The following is an 18,791-nucleotide window of genomic DNA, read 5'->3' as shown; positions in this document are numbered from 1 at the left end:
AAAATGGCTCCCTTGAGCCTTGAGCCGACGGGCTCCTGGACTACGCACCTGCGTGCCGGTTTGGGCAACAAGGCCTTTGACGGTTGTTTGGCGGCCTTCTCTTCCACCTCTAAACCATTTCTCTACTGATGAGGGAAGTCATCCCGAAACCCGAGCCATGTCTCGGGCGACATCCAAAAACCTGGGACATGGATCGGGTCTAGAGATCATCAGTCTTACAAGTACTTACTTGCACCCACTTGGGTGAACCACTCTTCTACACCAAGTACCAGAATCCCAAGGGGCGACCCGGAGGAGGGGCTAGCGGAGTGCGGTCCATTGCTTCTGTTTCTACAAAATGGCTCCCTTGAGCCTTGAGCCGACGGGCTCCTGGACTACGCACCTGCGTGCCGGTTTGGGCAACAAGGCCTTTGACGGTTGTTTGGCGGCCTTCTCTTCCACCCCTAAACCATTTCTCTACTGATGAGGGAAGTCATCCCGAAACCCGAGCCATGTCTCGAGCGACATCCAAAAACCTGGGACATGGATCGGGTCTAGAGATCATCAGTCTTACAAGTACTTACTTGCACCCACTTGGGTGAACCACTCTTCTACACCAAGTACCAGAATCCCAAGGGGCGACCCGGAGGAGGGGCTAGCGGAGTGCAGTCCATTGCTTCTGTTTCTACAAAATGGCTCCCTTGAGCCGACGGGCTCCTGGACTACGCACCTGCGTGCCGGTTTGGGCAACAAGGCCTTTGACGGTTGTTTGGCGGCCTTCTCTTCCACCCCTAAACCATTTCTCTACTGATGAGGGAAGTCATCCCGAAACCCAAGCCATGTCTCGGGCGACATCCAAAAACCTGGGACATGGATCGGGTCTAGAGATCATCAGTCTTACAAGTACTTACTTGCACCCACTTGGGTGAACCACTCTTCTACACCAAGTACCAGAATCCCAAGGGGCGACCCGGAGGAGGGGCTAGCGGAGTGCGGTCCATTGCTTCTGTTTTTACAAAATGGCTCCCTTGAGCCTTGAGCCGACGGGCTCCTGGACTACGCACCTGCGTGCCGGTTTGGGCAACAAGGCCTTTGACGGTTGTTTGGCGGCCTTCTCTTCCACCCCTAAACCATTTCTTTACTGATGAGGGAAGTCATCCCGAAACCCGAGCCATGTCTCGGGCGACATCCAAAAACCTGGGACATGGATCGGGTCTAGAGATCATCAGTCTTACAAGTACTTACTTGCACCCACTTGGTTGAACCACTCTTCTACACCAAGTACCAGAATCCCAAGGGGCGACCCGGAGGAGGGGCTAGCGGAGTGCGGTCCATTGCTTCTGTTTCTACAAAATGGCTCCCTTGAGCCTTGAGCCGACGGGCTCCTGGACTACGCACCTGCGTGCCGGTTTGGGCAACAAGGCCTTTGACGGTTGTTTGGCGGCCTTCTCTTCCACCCCTAAACCATTTCTCTACTGATGAGGGAAGTCATCCCGAAACCCGAGCCATGTCTCGGGCGACATCCAAAAACCTGGGACATGGATCGGGTCTAGAGATCATCAGTCTTACAAGTACTTACTTGCACCCACTTGGGTGAACCACTCTTCTACACCAAGTACCAGAATCCCAAGGGGCGACCCGGAGGAGGGGCTAGCGGAGTGCGGTCCATTGCTTCTGTTTCTACTAAATGGCTCCCTTGAGCCTTGAGCCGATGGGCTCCTGGACTACGCACCTGCGTGCCGGTTTGGGCAACAAGGCCTTTGACTGTTGTTTGGCGGCCTCCTCTTCCACCCCTAAACCATTTCTCTACTGATGAGGGAAGTCATCCCGAAACCCGAGCCATGTCTCGTGCGACATCCAAAAACCTGGGACATGGATCGGGTCTAGAGATCATCAGTCTTACAAGTACTTACTTGCACCCACTTGGGTGAACCCCTCTTCTACACCAAGTACCAGAATCCCAAGGGGCGACCCGGAGGAGGGGCTAGCGGAGTGCGGTCCATTGCTTCTGTTTCTACAAAATGGCTCCCTTGAGCCTTGAGCCGACGGGCTCCTGGACTACGCACCTGCGTGCCGGTTTGGGCAACAAGGCCTTTGATGGTTGTTTGGCGGCCTTCTCTTCCACCCCTAAACCATTTCTCTACTGATGAGGGAAGTCATCCCGAAACCCGAGCCATGTCTCGGGCGACATCCAAAAACCTGGGACATGGATCGGGTCTAGAGATCATCAGTCTTACAAGTACTTACTTGCACCCACTTGGGTGAACCACTCTTCTACACCAAGTACCAGAATCTCAAGGGGCGACCTGGAGGAGGGGCTAGCGGAGTACGGTCCATTGCTTCTGTTTCTACAAAATGGCTCCCTTGAGCCTTGAGCCGACGGGCTCCTGGACTACGCACCTGCGTGCCGGTTTGGGCAACAAGGCCTTTGACGGTTGTTTGGCGGCCTTCTCTTCCACCTCTAAACCATTTCTCTACTGATGAGGGAAGTCATCCCGAAACCCGAGCCATGTCTCGGGCGACATCCAAAAACCTGGGACATGGATCGGGTCTAGAGATCATCAGTCTTACAAGTACTTACTTGCACCCACTTGGGTGAACCACTCTTCTACACCAAGTACCAGAATCCCAAGGGGCGACCCGGAGGAGGGGCTAGCGGAGTGCGGTCCATTGCTTCTGTTTCTACAAAATGGCTCCCTTGAGCCTTGAGCCGACGGGCTCCTGGACTACGCACCTGCGTGCCGGTTTGGGCAACAAGGCCTTTGACGGTTGTTTGGCGGCCTTCTCTTCCACCCCTAAACCATTTCTCTACTGATGAGGGAAGTCATCCCGAAACCCGAGCCATGTCTCGAGCGACATCCAAAAACCTGGGACATGGATCGGGTCTAGAGATCATCAGTCTTACAAGTACTTACTTGCACCCACTTGGGTGAACCACTCTTCTACACCAAGTACCAGAATCCCAAGGGGCGACCCGGAGGAGGGGCTAGCGGAGTGCAGTCCATTGCTTCTGTTTCTACAAAATGGCTCCCTTGAGCCGACGGGCTCCTGGACTACGCACCTGCGTGCCGGTTTGGGCAACAAGGCCTTTGACGGTTGTTTGGCGGCCTTCTCTTCCACCCCTAAACCATTTCTCTACTGATGAGGGAAGTCATCCCGAAACCCAAGCCATGTCTCGGGCGACATCCAAAAACCTGGGACATGGATCGGGTCTAGAGATCATCAGTCTTACAAGTACTTACTTGCACCCACTTGGGTGAACCACTCTTCTACACCAAGTACCAGAATCCCAAGGGGCGACCCGGAGGAGGGGCTAGCGGAGTGCGGTCCATTGCTTCTGTTTCTACAAAATGGCTCCCTTGAGCCTTGAGCCGACGGGCTCCTGGACTACGCACCTGCGTGCCGGTTTGGGCAATAAGGCCTTTGACGGTTGTTTGGCGGCCTTCTCTTCCACCCCTAAACCATTTCTCTACTGATGAGGGAAGTCATCCCGAAACCCGAGCCATGTCTCGGGCGACATCCAAAAACCTGGGACATGGATCGGGTCTAGATATCATCAGTCTTACAAGTACTTACTTGCACCCACTTGGGTGAACCACTCTTCTACACCAAGTACCAGAATCCCAAGGGGCGACCCGGAGGAGGGGCTAGCGGAGTGCGGTCCATTGCTTCTGTTTCTACAAAATGGCTCCCTTGAGCCTTGAGCCGACGGGCTCCTGGACTACGCACCTGCGTGCCGGTTTGGGCAACAAGGCCTTTGACGGTTGTTTGGCGGCCTTCTTTTCCACCCCTAAACCATTTCTCTACTGATGAAGGAAGTCATCCCGAAACCCGAGCCATGTCTCGGGCGACATCCAAAAACCTGGGACATGGATCGGGTCTAGAGATCATCAGTCTTACAAGTACTTACTTGCACCCATTTGGGTGAACCACTCTTCTACACCAAGTACCAGAATCCCAAGGGGCGACCCGGAGGAGGGGCTAGCGGAGTGCGGTCCATTGCTTCTGTTTCTGCAAAATGGCTCCCTTGAGCCTTGAGCCGACGGGCTCCTGGACTACGCACCTGCGTGCCGGTTTGGGCAACAAGGCCTTTGACGTATGTTTGGCGGCCTTCTCTTCCACCCCTAAACCATTTCTCTACTGATGAGGGAAGTCATCCCGAAACCCGAGCCATGTCTCGGGCGACATCCAAAAACCTTGGACATGGATCGGGTCTAGAGATCATCAGTCTTACAAGTACTTACTTGCACCCACTTGGGTGAACCACTCTTCTACACCAAGTACCAGAATCCCAAGGGGCGACCCGGAGGAGGGGCTAGCGGAGTGCGGTCCATTGCTTCTGTTTCACTTTTAAGTAGATCATACATGGAAGGCAGATATTGGTCACAGGTAGCACGCAATACAGTTTGAAACATTCTATCAGTTAGTGTACATATTCAAATTCAAAAACAAGAGTGCAAATTCCACACTCTCACTTATCCTGTTTATAGATAGGGCATTAGGGAGCCCCTCAACATGGAAGATCCCCTTTGTTATATTTCCATTCAATGCTGTTTGTATTGTACATATGTGTTATTGCTTGGAATTGTTCATCTCTATGATGCTTCAGAGATTCTAATGTGATGTCACCGCTGTGGCATTTTTATTAGTTAGTCCAGCTGTGTCCGGCAAGAAGATGTTTAGGAACTTTCTCTAAGAATAAACCAACTTGAAGATATACTTTGATGTGTTGGATTTTATCATAACAAATTTGGCGACGTTTACTTCTTGACCAGACAAGAGGAGGAACACATTGGTTGGAGAAAGATAGATTTTCCTAAACTAAAGGGAAAGAAAGGTGAAGGAAATTATTCAACCGCTTTTGGATGATAAGGTCATTGAACCAGTGGAAGCTGTTGAATGGTTAAGTCCGGTCATAATCACGAACAAACAGGATGGCTCACTCAGATTTTGTGTGGATTTGAGAAGTTTGAATGAAAATGTAATATCAGACAGGTTCCCTTTACCTAATATAAATGAGTTGATCTTCTTGCTTGATGGTGCAAAAGTCTTCAGTAAACTGGATATGCGGAGTGCATACCACCAGGTAGAACTTAGTGCTGAATCTAAATCCTTGACGTCCTTTATCACAGTGGAGGGCACCTTCCAGTTTTGCAGACTCCCGTTTGGATTGTGTTCCGCTGCAAGTGTTTTCCAGCGTTTGATGAATTCAATTTTGGCAGGTGTGGATAAAGCAGTTGTATTTCAGGACGACATACTGGTGTTTGGAAAAAATGAAAAGGAACACAATCAGGCTCTTGCAAAGGTGTTAGATAGAATTGCGAAGGCGGGCTTGACATTAAAGAGAGAAAAGTGCAAATTCAAAACAAAGGAAGTAGAGTATTTGGGACATCTGGTTAATGAGGAAGGGATAAGACCAAAGGAAAACCTGGTCAGTGCCATTGTGAATGCTAGTGTGCCTCATGATAGGGACTCTTTGCGTTCCTTCATGGGTTTAGTGGAATATTATTAAAAATGTGTGCAACATTTCTCACATAAAACGGAAGCCTTGAGGGAGCTTTTGAGGAAGGGTAAGAAGTTTAGCTGGGGGAAAATGCAACAATCTGCGTTTGATTTGATTAAAAAGGAAATAGTTCATGCAGGTGTGTTGACTCCTTTTCAGAACGGACTGGATAATATTCTTACTGTCGATGCAAGTGCCGTGGGCATAGGTGCTGTTTTGGCACAAGTGCGTGGGGGCGTGGAAAGAACTGTAGCATTTGCTTCTCATTCTTGTCTGAGTGTGAACGTAATTACTCTGTTATAGAGAGAGAGGCATTGGTGGCGGCCTGGGCTACAAGTCATTTTAGGGCATTCTTGTGGGGTAGTCATTTACAGTTGCGCACGGATCATAAACCGTTGTTGAAAGTTTTGGGTCCTGGGGGTATAAGCAATTGTTCAGGTAGATTAGCAAGACTGGCTGTAAAGTTGCGAGAATTTGACTGTAAAGTGGAGTATGTCCAAGGTTGGCGCAATAAGGTCGCTGACTGCTTGTCAGGGCTTCCGGATGAGAAATCTGTGGTTGTGGATCTTTCTACGGAGGAAGTTGTTGCAAGTATTGATGATGCAATAGAGGGTATGGATGGTGCCATTCAGAAGGAGACCTGGATTGAGGAGATGGAAGAGCATGAAACTTTGACTGGTGTCCGCAGGATGATGAAGGGTGTTATCAGGAGAGAAAGTTCTGTTCCAATTAGTGTTCGACCTTATTTGAAGATTGTAGATCAATTATCTGTTACAGATATTGGAGTGTTAATGCATCATGATAAGTTTGTACCGCCACAGGGTTTGCGTGCTAGATTGATTGGCTTAGCACATCAAGGCCATTTGGGTCAAATTATGACTTTAAGGAGGTTGAAAAAATTGTATTGGTGGCCAGCTATGGAGCAGCAGGTGAGAGAGTGGGTAGAGAGGTGTGTGGCATGCAAGGAGTCTGAGAAGAAGTTAAGGGTTGGCATTGGATCAAGCAAAGAGCCCCAGCATGTTTCTGTTGCTGACAAGGTTTGGGAAAAGGTGTGTCTAGACTTTGTTGGACCATTTTCATTTTTAAAAAAGAGTGAGAGGTTTGCTGTTGTTTTGGTGGATGCAAAATCAAAATGGGTGGAGGTTGCTTTTATGAGCAGTGTAACGACCAAAGTTATAATTGCTGTCCTGTGGGATATTTTTAAGAGGGAAGGATTTCCAGATGTTTTGTTAACTGACAATGGCACACAACTGACCTCTAGAGAAATGAAGTGTTTCTTAGATTCTGTCGGTGTAAAGCATGCTTGTTGTTCCCTATATAACCCACAAGGAAACGGACTCGAGGAGAGAATTAATCGTATGGTTAAGGGTACCATGCAATTAGCCTTTGCTTCCAGTCTGCCTGTACTTGAGTCAGTGAGTGAAATGCTGTGGGCGTATCACACAACTGTGAATAATGACATAGGTAAAAGCCCATTTGGAATTGTTGGACAGGCCACATGAAGGGCTCGCTCCCTCCCCGCAGGACAGGGCCCGGGCCACCGTCAGCACCATTGCCCGGCCCAGCCGCCATCTTGGACACGGCACCACGCGGCCGTGCGGCCTCAGCCCGACCCCAACCCTGGGCCTGGCCAGGCCCCGACATCCCGGCACCACCCTCCACCCAGGAGGTGAACGGCCCACTTGGCAGGTCAATGGGAGTACGAAGTGTCGATGGCTCTCCCCCGCCAGGTGCCGAGCACCCCCAGCCTCCCCGGGCGCTGGCTCCACCCCCCTGCTGGGTGTCTGGACTCCCTCATCCCAGACCTCCCGACCTCCAAGAGCGAGGGTCCGGACATCAAAGGGCGCCAGACCTATAACTGAGGCGGCCCCAGGACAGGAAGGCAGTTGTATCCTGGAGTCGAGAGACACCGCGACGAACTCATCCTTGACGGACTGCTGGCGCTGCCACAGCCCTGCCTTGTGAACTATTGTCCTGCCTGCTGGCGCTGCCGCGGCCCTCTGCAACCTTCATCCTCGTTGGGACCTGCTGGCGCTGCCGCGGCCCGTTGTAACCTTCATCCTCGTGGGACCTGCTGGCGCTGCCGCGGCCCGTTGTAACCTTCATCCTCGGGGGACCTGCTGGCGCTGCCGCGGCCCGTTGCAACCTGCATTCTCGTGGGACCTGCTGGCGCTGCCGCGGCCCGTTGTAACCTTCATCCTCGTTGGGACCTGCTGGCGCTGCCGCGGCCCGTTGCCACCTACGACCTCTTCGGGACCTGCCGGCGCTGCCGCGGTCTGACCCCTCCGAACACCGAGCTCGAGGATTGTGAGCCATCACCGTTACACCCCCGTACCCGTGGGTACCCAGACTGTCCCGCTACCCCCTTCCCCTACTAGAGACTAGAATTGAGAGGATCATCGTGTCCTGATTGCCTTGTATCGTACCACTCTACTCCCAGAAGTGCCTATAAAAGGTGTTACCCTGAACTTTGTGTGGTGTCCATCTGTGGGGGGGAAGTTACCTGTCTGTGCGATCACTGTGCTCGGCCGACCCTCCAGGTCCCCGTCTAACATTGGTGGCAGCGGTGGGATCCGAACCAACGCGTACCGTACAGACAGTAACTCACCCTACGACTAAAACCACAATGACGACCAAAGAGAGCGGATCGGCGGAGAAGTTCCAGATGGAAAAGCTGGAAGAATACAACCACCGAGAGCTCAAACAATTTTGCATGGACTTAGGCATTGCTACCACCGGGCTAAGCACCAAAGAAGACTTCAAAAACGCCCTAGAGGCCTGGACAGAGACAAATACCGCAACCCCCCGGGACCCCGCAGCCCCGGAAGTCAACACCACCCGGACGGAGGAACGGAGAACAGGCCCCTCCCATGAAGAGATCCAAGAGCGGGAAAAAAATAGATTACACGAGTTAGACTTGGCACGACTCAGATTAGACGGAGAATTGAAACTGGCGGAACAAAAAATAAACTTAGAACACTTACGGCTCAGAGAAGAGCGAGAGGAAAAACAGAGACAGAGAGACCTCGAAGAAAAAAGACTGGCATACGAGCACGAGTGCAAACTAGCGGAGATAGAAATGCGCAAACTGAACAAAAACCTAGGGGTGCCCGAGCAACCGCACTCCCCGGGTCCTACCGAGCAGAAGGTCCACATCCCCAAGGATGTGGTCCGAGAATATCACCGGAACGACGACATACAGCAGTGGTTCAAGGCCTATGAGATTGCCATGACCGCCCACCGGGTCGCTCGAAGTGACTGGGGAGCCGGTCTATGGGGGAGATTCGTCAACGAGGGTCGTGATGCCCTGCTGCAGCTTCCGGACCATCAAATGACGTCCTATGACCACATGAAGGCCGCCCTCCTCAGTCGATATGGACTTACACCCGAAATGTACCGCCAGAGGTTCCGCAACTGCACCAGGATCCCAGGTACGACGTGGTTGGAATACGTGAACTATTTCAGCCGAGCCTTCGAGGGGTGGATCAAGGGTAACAACGTAACCACTTACGAACAACTCTTCAATCTCATTGTGTGGGAGCACCTCTCCAACAACTGCTTTGTCGAGCTCAGGCAGCACCTCCTCGACAGTAAATTGACTGAACCCCGGCAGCTCGCCACCGAGGCTGACCGGTGGGAGAGCACCCGAGTGGCCCGGAGTGGGCCGAATGAGCAGAACAGAACCAACCCAGGTCACCATCGTCCCCGAGGAGGAGGAGGAGGCCCGGGCCGGGGCAGAGACGCCGCCCCGGCCGCACCCACTAACGCCACCCCGGCCCCAGCAGGCCGGGGAAACCCCCCGATGCGCCCGGGGTTCTGAGCTAACGTGACGTGTCATCGATGCCAGCGAGTCGGCCACTATGCCAGTGACCCGACCTGCCCGAAGAACCAGGCCCCCGGGCCCCGCCAGATGGCGGCCGCCGCCCTGGGAGAAGAACAAGTCTCCGAAGACACGGAGACCTATGAGTCGGAGCAGTTCGAGTGGGAACCCGCCGCCATGACCCTGGCATGCCTAGGAGGAAGAGACATGGTCCCGCGGACTCCCCTGCCCGCCAACACTCGGAAGTACAGCCAATGGGTGAGCATCAATGGGCGCAAGGCCGAGGCCCTGCGTGACACCGGGGCCAGTGTGACGGCCGTCCGCTGTCACCTGGTGACCCCAGAACAAATCCTACCAAACGTACTTTGCCCCGTCCGATCGGCAGATAACTCGGAGAGCCTGTGTCGGATGGCCTACGTCCCCTTCGAATGGGGAGGAGTGTCCGGCATGCTGAAAGTAACTGTCCGTGACGATGCCCCCGTAGACTGCCTCCTGGGGAACGATCTCGAGAGCTCCCCGTGGGCCGCTGTGGAAAGAAGAGAGCATCTGGGGATGTTGGGTCTCCCGGACTGGGCGTGCGTAACCACCCGGTCCATGGCCACCCGCACCATCCCTAGACCAGAAGAACCAGAATGGGCAGCACCTCCGCCCTCGATCACTCCAGAAGAAGACTTCCTCCAGACCGACCACCCGGACCCCACCCCAGAGGGGTCCACACAGCCCCCCGAGCTTCCCGACCTGGCTCAGTGGCGTCAAGAAGGGGGGCCCACCCAGGAACAATTCCGGCAGGAGCAAAAGACCTGCCCCTCCCTCGAGGCATTGCGACAGCAAGCGCTCGCCCAGAGCCAAGGAGACACCACCGGGGCCCACTGGGTTTATTGGGACAATGATCTCTTGTACAGCGAGCAGAAAATCGCAGAACTGGGGGCTGGGCGAGTGCTGGTGGTGCCCCTCCACTTCAGAGACTTCCTGTTGAACCTAGCCCATGATGTCCCCCTGGCCGGGCACCTGGGCCAAGACAAGACCTACCACCGCCTGGTGACTCACTTTTTTTGGCCCAAAATGAGAAATGACGTATCCAACCATTGCCGGTCCTGCCCGACCTGCCAGGCCAGTGGGAAGAGCGGCCGCAAACTCAAGGCACCCCTACAACCATTCCCCGTGGTGACCACCCCGTTCGAAAGGGTGGGAATAGACATTGTGGGGCCCCTGGACCCCCGAACAGCACAGGGACATCGCTTCATCCTGGTCCTGGTGGATCACGCTACCCGCTATCCTGAGGCGGTCCCCCTTCGTACGATAACAGCCCCAGTAGTGGGTCGAGCCTTGATGGGGATCTTCTCTCGAGTGGGCTTCCCCTGGGAAGTCGTCAGCGACAGGGGTACGAACTTTATCTCAAAATACATGAAGTCCCTCTGGCAACAGTGTGGGGTCACCTACCGACTCACGACCCCCTATCACCCTCAAGGGAACGGACTGGTTGAGCGGTTCAACCGCACGCTCAAAGGGATGATTGGGGGGTTGGAAGAGCCCCTCCGTCGCCAGTGGGATGTGCTACTACCGTGCCTTCTCTTTGCCTACCGAGAAGTCCCCCAGAAGTCCCTCGGCTTCAGCCCTTTCGAACTCTTGTATGGACACCCGGTGCGAGGCCCGCTCAGCCTAGTCAAAGAAGGCTGGGAAATGCCCCCTCTAAAGAACCCTCCAGATGTTTTCAAGTACCTCCTAACCCTCCGCAACCAGACCAGAAGGTTCAGAGAGATGGCAAAAGCAAACCTGGAGGCCAGTCAGGAGGACATGAAAAGGTGGTACGATCAAAATGCATCCTCCATCGAATTTGAACCCGGCCAACAAGTGTGGGTAATGTCTCCCACCGAACCATGCGCCCTGCAAGACAAATGGACGGGGCCCTTCAAAGTAATCGAGCGCAAGAGCCCTGTCACCTATCTCATCGATATGGAATCTTCCCGAAACCCTCTCCGGGTCCTCCACGCTAATAGACTGAAACCCCACTTTGTACGCTCCGAACTCAGTCTCCTGATGGCAACCGACAATGGAACCGAGGAGGACTCCGAACCCCTTCCTGACCTCCTACGGTCACGGGAGAAGGACGGCTCCGTGGACGGGGTCCGACTCTCGGAGGCCCTCACCCTGGAACAGCGCCAAGACTGCCGAGTCCTCCTGCTCCAGTTCTCCACCCTGTTCTCCCTCACCCCAGGGGTCACCCCCTGGTGCTTACACGACGTGGACACTGGAGACAGTCCCCCTATCCGCCATCGGGCCTACCGCATACCAGATCGGGTACGGGCCTGCATCCAAGAGGAGGTGGCCAAGATGCTCACACTCGGGATCATCGAGCCCTCAGACAGCCCCTGGGCCAGCCCAGTGGTACTGGTCCCCAAAGCGGCCGCCCCCGGCGCCACGCCGGAGCTCCGGTTCTGCGTCGACTACAGGGGCTTGAATGCGGTCACCAGAACAGACGCACACCCCATCCCCCGAGCAGATGAACTAATCGACCGCATGGGAGCTGCCCGCTACCTCAGCATCTTCGACCTGACAGCGGGCTACTGGCAGATCGGTCTCACACCCCGGGCCCAAGAACGATCGGCATTCTCTACCCCTGATGGCCACTATCACTTCAAGGTCATGCCATTCGGCATGAAGAATGCGCCAGCAACATTTCAGCGGCTAGTAAACCAGGTCCTGGCAGGACTCGAAGGATTCAGCGCCGCCTACCTGGACGATATCGCTGTGTACAGCCACCACTGGTCCGACCACCTCCACCACCTCCGAGAGGTGCTACAGGCCCTCCAACGAGCTGGCCTCACGATCAAGGCCAGCAAATGCCAAATTGGCCAGGGGTCCGTGACCTATCTCGGGCACCAGGTGGGAAGCGGTCTGGTGGCCCCTCTGCAACTCAAGATCGCTGCCATCCAGTCGTGGCAGTCCCCCATCACCCAGACCGAGGTCCGCGCCTTCTTGGGACTCACAGGCTACTACCGACGGTTCGTGAGGGACTATGGCAGCATCGTAGGGCCCCTCACGGAACTCACCTCCAAAAACCAACCAAAGAAGGTCAACTGGACCCCAGACTGTCAAGCGGCCTTCGAGAAGCTGAAGGCCGCCATGTGCTCCGCCCCGGTGCTCCAGGCCCCCGACTACAGCCGGGAATTTATCATCCAAACAGATGCCTCCGACCATGGCGTTGGGGCAGTCCTTTCCCAGCTGAACCCCGAAGGACTTGACCAGCCAGTGGCTTTCATCAGCAGACGGCTCCTGGCCCGAGAACGACGCTGGAGCACCATCGAGAGGGAGGCCTTCGCCGTGGTGTGGGCCCTCAAAAAGCTCCGGCCTTATCTCTTCGGCACCCACTTCCGGGTCCAGACCGATCATCGACCCCTGCAATGGCTCATGCAGATGCGGGGGGAAAACCCGAAACTACTACGTTGGTCCATCTCCCTGCAGGGGATGGACTTCACTGTGGAACATCGACCCGGCCAAGACCACGCCAACGCGGATGGCCTGTCCCGCTTTTTCCGCCTCGACGAGGAAAGTCCCCAAGAAGATGGGTGACTCTCCCCGCCTTCAGCTGGGGGGGACGCATGTTGGACAGGCCACATGAAGGGCTCGCTCCCTCCCCGCAGGACAGGGCCCGGGCCACCGTCAGCACCATTGCCCGGCCCAGCCGCCATCTTGGACACGGCACCACGCGGCCGTGCGGCCTCAGCCCGACCCCAACCCTGGGCCTGGCCAGGCCCCGACATCCCGGCACCACCCTCCACCCAGGAGGTGAACGGCCCACTTGGCAGGTCAATGGGAGTACGAAGTGTCGATGGCTCTCCCCCGCCAGGTGCCGAGCACCCCCAGCCTCCCCGGGTGCTGGCTCCACCCCCCTGCTGGGTGTCTGGACTCCCTCATCCCAGACCTCCCGACCTCCAAGAGCGAGGGTCCGGACATCAAAGGGCGCCAGACCTATAACTGAGGCGGCCCCAGGACAGGAAGGCAGTTGTATCCTGGAGTCGAGAGACACCGCGACGAACTCATCCTTGACGGTCTGCTGGCGCTGCCACAGCCCTGCCTTGTGAACTATTGTCCTGCCTGCTGGCGCTGCCGCGGCCCTCTGCAACCTTCATCCTCGTTGGGACCTGCTGGCGCTGCCGCGGCCCGTTGTAACCTTCATCCTCGTGGGACCTGCTGGCGCTACCGCGGCCCGTTGTAACCTTCATCCTCGGGGGACCTGCTGGCGCTGCCGCGGCCCGTTGCAACCTGCATTCTCGTGGGACCTGCTGGCGCTGCCGCGGCCCGTTGTAACCTTCATCCTCGTTGGGACCTGCTGGCGCTGCTGCGGCCCGTTGCCACCTACGACCTCTTCGGGACCTGCCGGCGCTGCCGCGGTCTGACCCCTCCGAACACCGAGCTCGAGGATTGTGAGCCATCACCGTTACACCCCCGTACCCGTGGGTACCCAGACTGTCCCGCTACCCCCTTCCCCTACTAGAGACTAGAATTTCCGCCTCGACGAGGAAAGTCCCCAAGAAGATGGGTGACTCTCCCCGCCTTCAGCTGGGGGGGACGCATGTTGGACAGGCCACATGAAGGGCTCGCTCCCTCCCCGCAGGACAGGGCCCGGGCCACCGTCAGCACCATTGCCCGGCCCAGCCGCCATCTTGGACACGGCACCACGCGGCCGTGCGGCCTCAGCCCGACCCCAACCCTGGGCCTGGCCAGGCCCCGACATCCCGGCACCACCCTCCACCCAGGAGGTGAACGGCCCACTTGGCAGGTCAATGGGAGTACGAAGTGTCGATGGCTCTCCCCCGCCAGGTGCCGAGCACCCCCAGCCTCCCCGGGCGCTGGCTCCACCCCCCTGCTGGGTGTCTGGACTCCCTCATCCCAGACCTCCCGACCTCCAAGAGCGAGGGTCCGGACATCAAAGGGCGCCAGACCTATAACTGAGGCGGCCCCAGGACAGGAAGGCAGTTGTATCCTGGAGTCGAGAGACACCGCGACGAACTCATCCTTGACGGACTGCTGGCGCTGCCACAGCCCTGCCTTGTGAACTATTGTCCTGCCTGCTGGCGCTGCCGCGGCCCTCTGCAACCTTCATCCTCGTTGGGACCTGCTGGCGCTGCCGCGGCCCGTTGTAACCTTCATCCTCGTGGGACCTGCTGGCGCTACCGCGGCCCGTTGTAACCTTCATCCTCGGGGGACCTGCTGGCGCTGCCGCGGCCCGTTGCAACCTGCATTCTCGTGGGACCTGCTGGCGCTGCCGCGGCCCGTTGTAACCTTCATCCTCGTTGGGACCTGCTGGCGCTGCTGCGGCCCGTTGCCACCTACGACCTCTTCGGGACCTGCCGGCGCTGCCGCGGTCTAACCCCTCCGAACACCGAGCTCGAGGATTGTGAGCCATCACCGTTACACCCCCGTACCCGTGGGTACCCAGACTGTCCCGCTACCCCCTTCCCCTACTAGAGACTAGAATTGAGAGGATCATCGTGTCCTGATTGCCTTGTATCGTACCACTCTACTCCCAGAAGTGCCTATAAAAGGTGTTACCCTGAACTTTGTGTGGTGTCCATCTGTGGGGGGGAAGTTACCTGTCTGTGCGATCACTGTGCGCGGCCGACCCTCCAGGTCCCCGTCTAACAGGAATGATGCGGGGAAGGGAGGCTGACACGAAGTTACTTCCTTCATGGAAGCGTGAGAAACCAAGAGGGGCTGAATCACAATCTGGGTGGTTAAATGTGTATGACAAACGGTACATTAAGGTGGGTGACTTAGTAAAAGTGAACCCTGGTGGACATAATAATTTTGTCAACAAGTTTAGAGGACCTTTTAAGGTGAAAACTGTGGGCAGCAATAGGGTGAGATTGACAAATGGTCAAGTTTGGAATTTAAGGCGAGTTGCATTATATCAAAGGGGTGATCGCAGACACGTAGAAAATTTGGAAGGTAGGTATGATAAGGAGCAATGTTCTCCTTGGATGTTGATGAAGGATGTAGAATTTGGAAAGGAACTGGAGGTTGATCCTCCCTCCTTTGGAGATACTAATAGATCTGATGAACAAGGTACGCCTGCAAGGGAGGGACATGGGTCGGATGGTTCACGTGTTTTGAGGGGTGCTGGTGAAAGAAGGTTACCTGTGTATCTGAGTGATTATGTTTCTTGATTTTATTCGTTTATGAGATTTAGTTATTTTAGATATTTGTTTCTTGTTTTTTTATATTTTTTTGTTTTATTATAAAGGGGGGAGATGTGTTATATTTCCATTCAATGCTGTTTGTATTGTACATATGTGTTATTGCTTGGAATGGTTCATCTCTATGATGCTTCAGAGATTCTAATGTGATGTCACCGCTGTGGCATTATTATCAGTTGGTCCAGCTGTGTCTGGCAAGAAGATGTTTAGGATCTTTCTCTAAGAATAAACCAACTTTAGGATATACTTTGATGTATTGGATTTTATCATAACACCCTTCTTATACAAGACTAGTCATGCCCCAAGCCTCTATCTCTCAGCTCTCACTGCCCCTACTCTCAAGGTTTGGGACTCAGTAGGGATGAAGAAGGGCCTTACATCGTATCCGTCTCCCCTGACCCCTATTGTGGAGAACCCGGCTTTCACAGCTGGACTGAAGCACAGGGAATTTGAGGCCGGGCAGAAACCTGAGTGCAGATCGATAGGCCATCCATTTGATGTAGATGGTCCCATCCCATTCAGTTCCCTGAGAGCAGAGAGCATACTCCCAGAGGAAGACAGATTTCACTGCACACAAATTAGACATTGGGCTATGAATCAAGGAATTAGAGAAGCAGCACAAAGACATCTAATCATCTTAGAGAAATGGCTTCTTAGTAGAACCTCAGTTAAGCGATTAGTCTTGGATTTCTACACAATTTTAATGGGTCCAGAGGTGTGGACAAAATCGGCAGCTGAACAATGCTGGGAGTCGGAGCTGGGTAGAGAATTGACCCAGAAGGAGTGGAGAGACATTAATTACAAAGTTCGATGACCAGCCCCCAACACTTCAAGCACCGAAACAGCAGTGAAAATAGTTTCTTATTTGTATCTAACCTCAACTCATTTACATAAGATAGACACCGCACTGGATAGCAAGTGTTGGAGATGTCTCACAGAGGAGGGCACACATACTTTGGGACTACCTGAAATTGGCACACTTCTGGGAGGGAATTCTAACAGAAATAGACACACATTTCTCTAGCCAGCTTCTGAGATTCCCTTCTTACATTATCCTATGCCTTCCCAATCCACTCACCTACCCGCTCAAGTCACGAAGAGGCAGGCAGATAACCCTAGCACTTTGAGAAGCACAGCAAGCTATACTAGGGCTTCGATAGAATTCAGACTAGGTTTAACTGGCTACACCAGATCTGGGGTCTATTGGGTATGGAACTCCTTTCATCAGCTGCAAAGTCGGAGGGAGACACTTTCCGGGAAATATGGCATCCATTCCTTACACTTCCCTTGCAAGAATTCACTGAACGTACCTGCCCTCAATACCTAAGATTATTACGATTAACAGAAGCCCCCCTCCCGACAGACACATCCGAAGACCCAGGAAGCAAGAAAGGTTCATAAACGGATCAGGCAATAGGACAGGCAGCATCCGAGAGGTGGAGGGAGACGGAGGTTGGAGTTGGGGATTCTGTTTGAGTTGAAAAACTGACGAGTCCGAATGTTGACACCGAGTCGGATAATAGAAATTTGCTATATCTTCATTGCAACAGCAAAATCATTTAAACAGAAATTGTTGTTGAACGGAGTGGAGAAGTGTGGCTCAGGGTTTAGAGGCGGCAGACCCGGAAGCTGAGATCGGTCCTGGACCAGGGTTCAATTCCCCGCCTCGGCGGGTCTTGGGCTAAAAAAAAATCAAAAAAAAAATCCACGGACTCGATAATTCTCGTTCCGGTGCCTACTCGACTCACGGGTTCACACTCTGCGACTCTGGGCAATAGCTTGCTTAATCTTCACTACGGCCCCTCGCGGCGGGATGCCTGTCTTTCACCTTGTGGATACCCTGCTGGGGTTATCTCACAGGGGAATACCAGGACGGGTTCCCAAGGCAAGCGCCTTGATGCCTTCGGGTGATACGTGCGCTATATAAATCGCAATACATACATACATACATACGTAAAAAACAGTTGCGCAAGAGCTGCACAACTGCAAATGTACTAGATAACCTGAAAACCCCCCAATAAAAATGTGTTTAAAGAAAAAAAAATAGGGCTGGCTTATGACTATAGTTCGAAGCTATTTCACTCACAAGGGCCCTTCCTCACTCCCTCTCTTGTTCCCTCCTTTCCAAACTCTTGTAATAGTCACTCATTTGAGTAGACATTAGATCCGCATGTAACACACAACACCCAGAATAACGTAGCATAATACATTTCTTGTGTTATATGTGCGTACATGAATATAAGTAAGTATGTAGCTCCGCATATTTGCATGTGTCATCTTCGCCAATCGGTACATGTTGTGTGGCTGTATAAATGTGCGCATGCGCTGCACAAAAGTCAAACCAGCGGCTTTGTCATTGCTTGTAAATATACGGTTCTCACTATACCATTGTGAGAGCACCAAAGAGATATGAGTTGTCATGGAAAGACACTATTTATTCACTATGATTACTAATTTCAAATCAGATCAACACCATTAATACATTATTTTGGTAAAAAGTAGAGTATCTGATAATAATAAGTTATGTAGGGCACCATAAGCTCTACATGTCTTTAATAACCCATATCTTTTTTACAGATGCCCAGTGAAGAAAACACAGTGAACTTCATCCCTTGACGATGATTGCTCTGAAAGTGTCCGGGTTACTCCTCAGCCTCATCAGCACCATTGCTCTCATCGTCTCCATAGCGACGAATCATTGGGCCGTCACTCGAAAATTTTATTTTGGTCTTTGGGTCGCTTGTTTTGATGCATTTTCAGAATCCTTTTGTAACTCCATCTCTAGTGTTTCGGGTGAGTCACAACTTGTACCGAGTATAATCAGAGATCTAACACATTTTCAGGGGTGGGCAGAGATACTGATGGATTATTCACCAGAAAAGATTAGAATTGAAATCCAACCAAATCATTACTTTACCAGAGCAAGGGCCAGATGTAGGTCGCCAAATACCTGTCGGTAACGGCCGATTTCGTCCGTTACCGACCGGTATTTGGGATTTGACATATAGGGGGCCTGATATTTACAGAATCGGTATATTTACCGATTCGGTAAATTTACCACTTCGGTATTTTACCGAATCGGTAAATATACCGATTCTGTAAATCCATATGTAGGTGGCACTCTTAAGAGTGCCACAGGCCCTTAAGAGTCGGTATTTTACCACCCAATCCAATTGGGTGGTAAAATACCGAATCCAGGTGTGCATGCACATGTGTGCATGCACACCTGTGCCATGTGACACACAGACATGCCCTTAGGGCATGTCTGTGTGCCACATGGCGCACATGCCTA

At 53.6% G+C, this 18,791-nt stretch overlaps 1 protein-coding gene across 1 annotated transcript in view; it reads left to right on the top strand.

Moving 5' to 3' along the window:
- LOC144770719 (lens fiber membrane intrinsic protein-like) overlaps nt 1–18,791 on the top strand; it is a 177,575-nt gene that overhangs the window by 58,357 nt on the left and 100,427 nt on the right. Inside the window, exon 2 of the mRNA XM_078655451.1 lies at nt 18,077–18,292. Coding sequence (XP_078511577.1) covers nt 18,118–18,292 — 175 coding nt within the window. The 5' untranslated portion in view covers nt 18,077–18,117. The remainder of the gene's footprint in view (nt 1–18,076; nt 18,293–18,791) is intronic.

This window comes from Lissotriton helveticus, chromosome 7 (assembly GCF_964261635.1).
Source record: "Lissotriton helveticus chromosome 7, aLisHel1.1, whole genome shotgun sequence".
Classification (NCBI taxonomy): Eukaryota; Metazoa; Chordata; class Amphibia; order Caudata; family Salamandridae; genus Lissotriton; species Lissotriton helveticus.
This window is presented reverse-complemented; position numbering and strand designations above follow the sequence as displayed.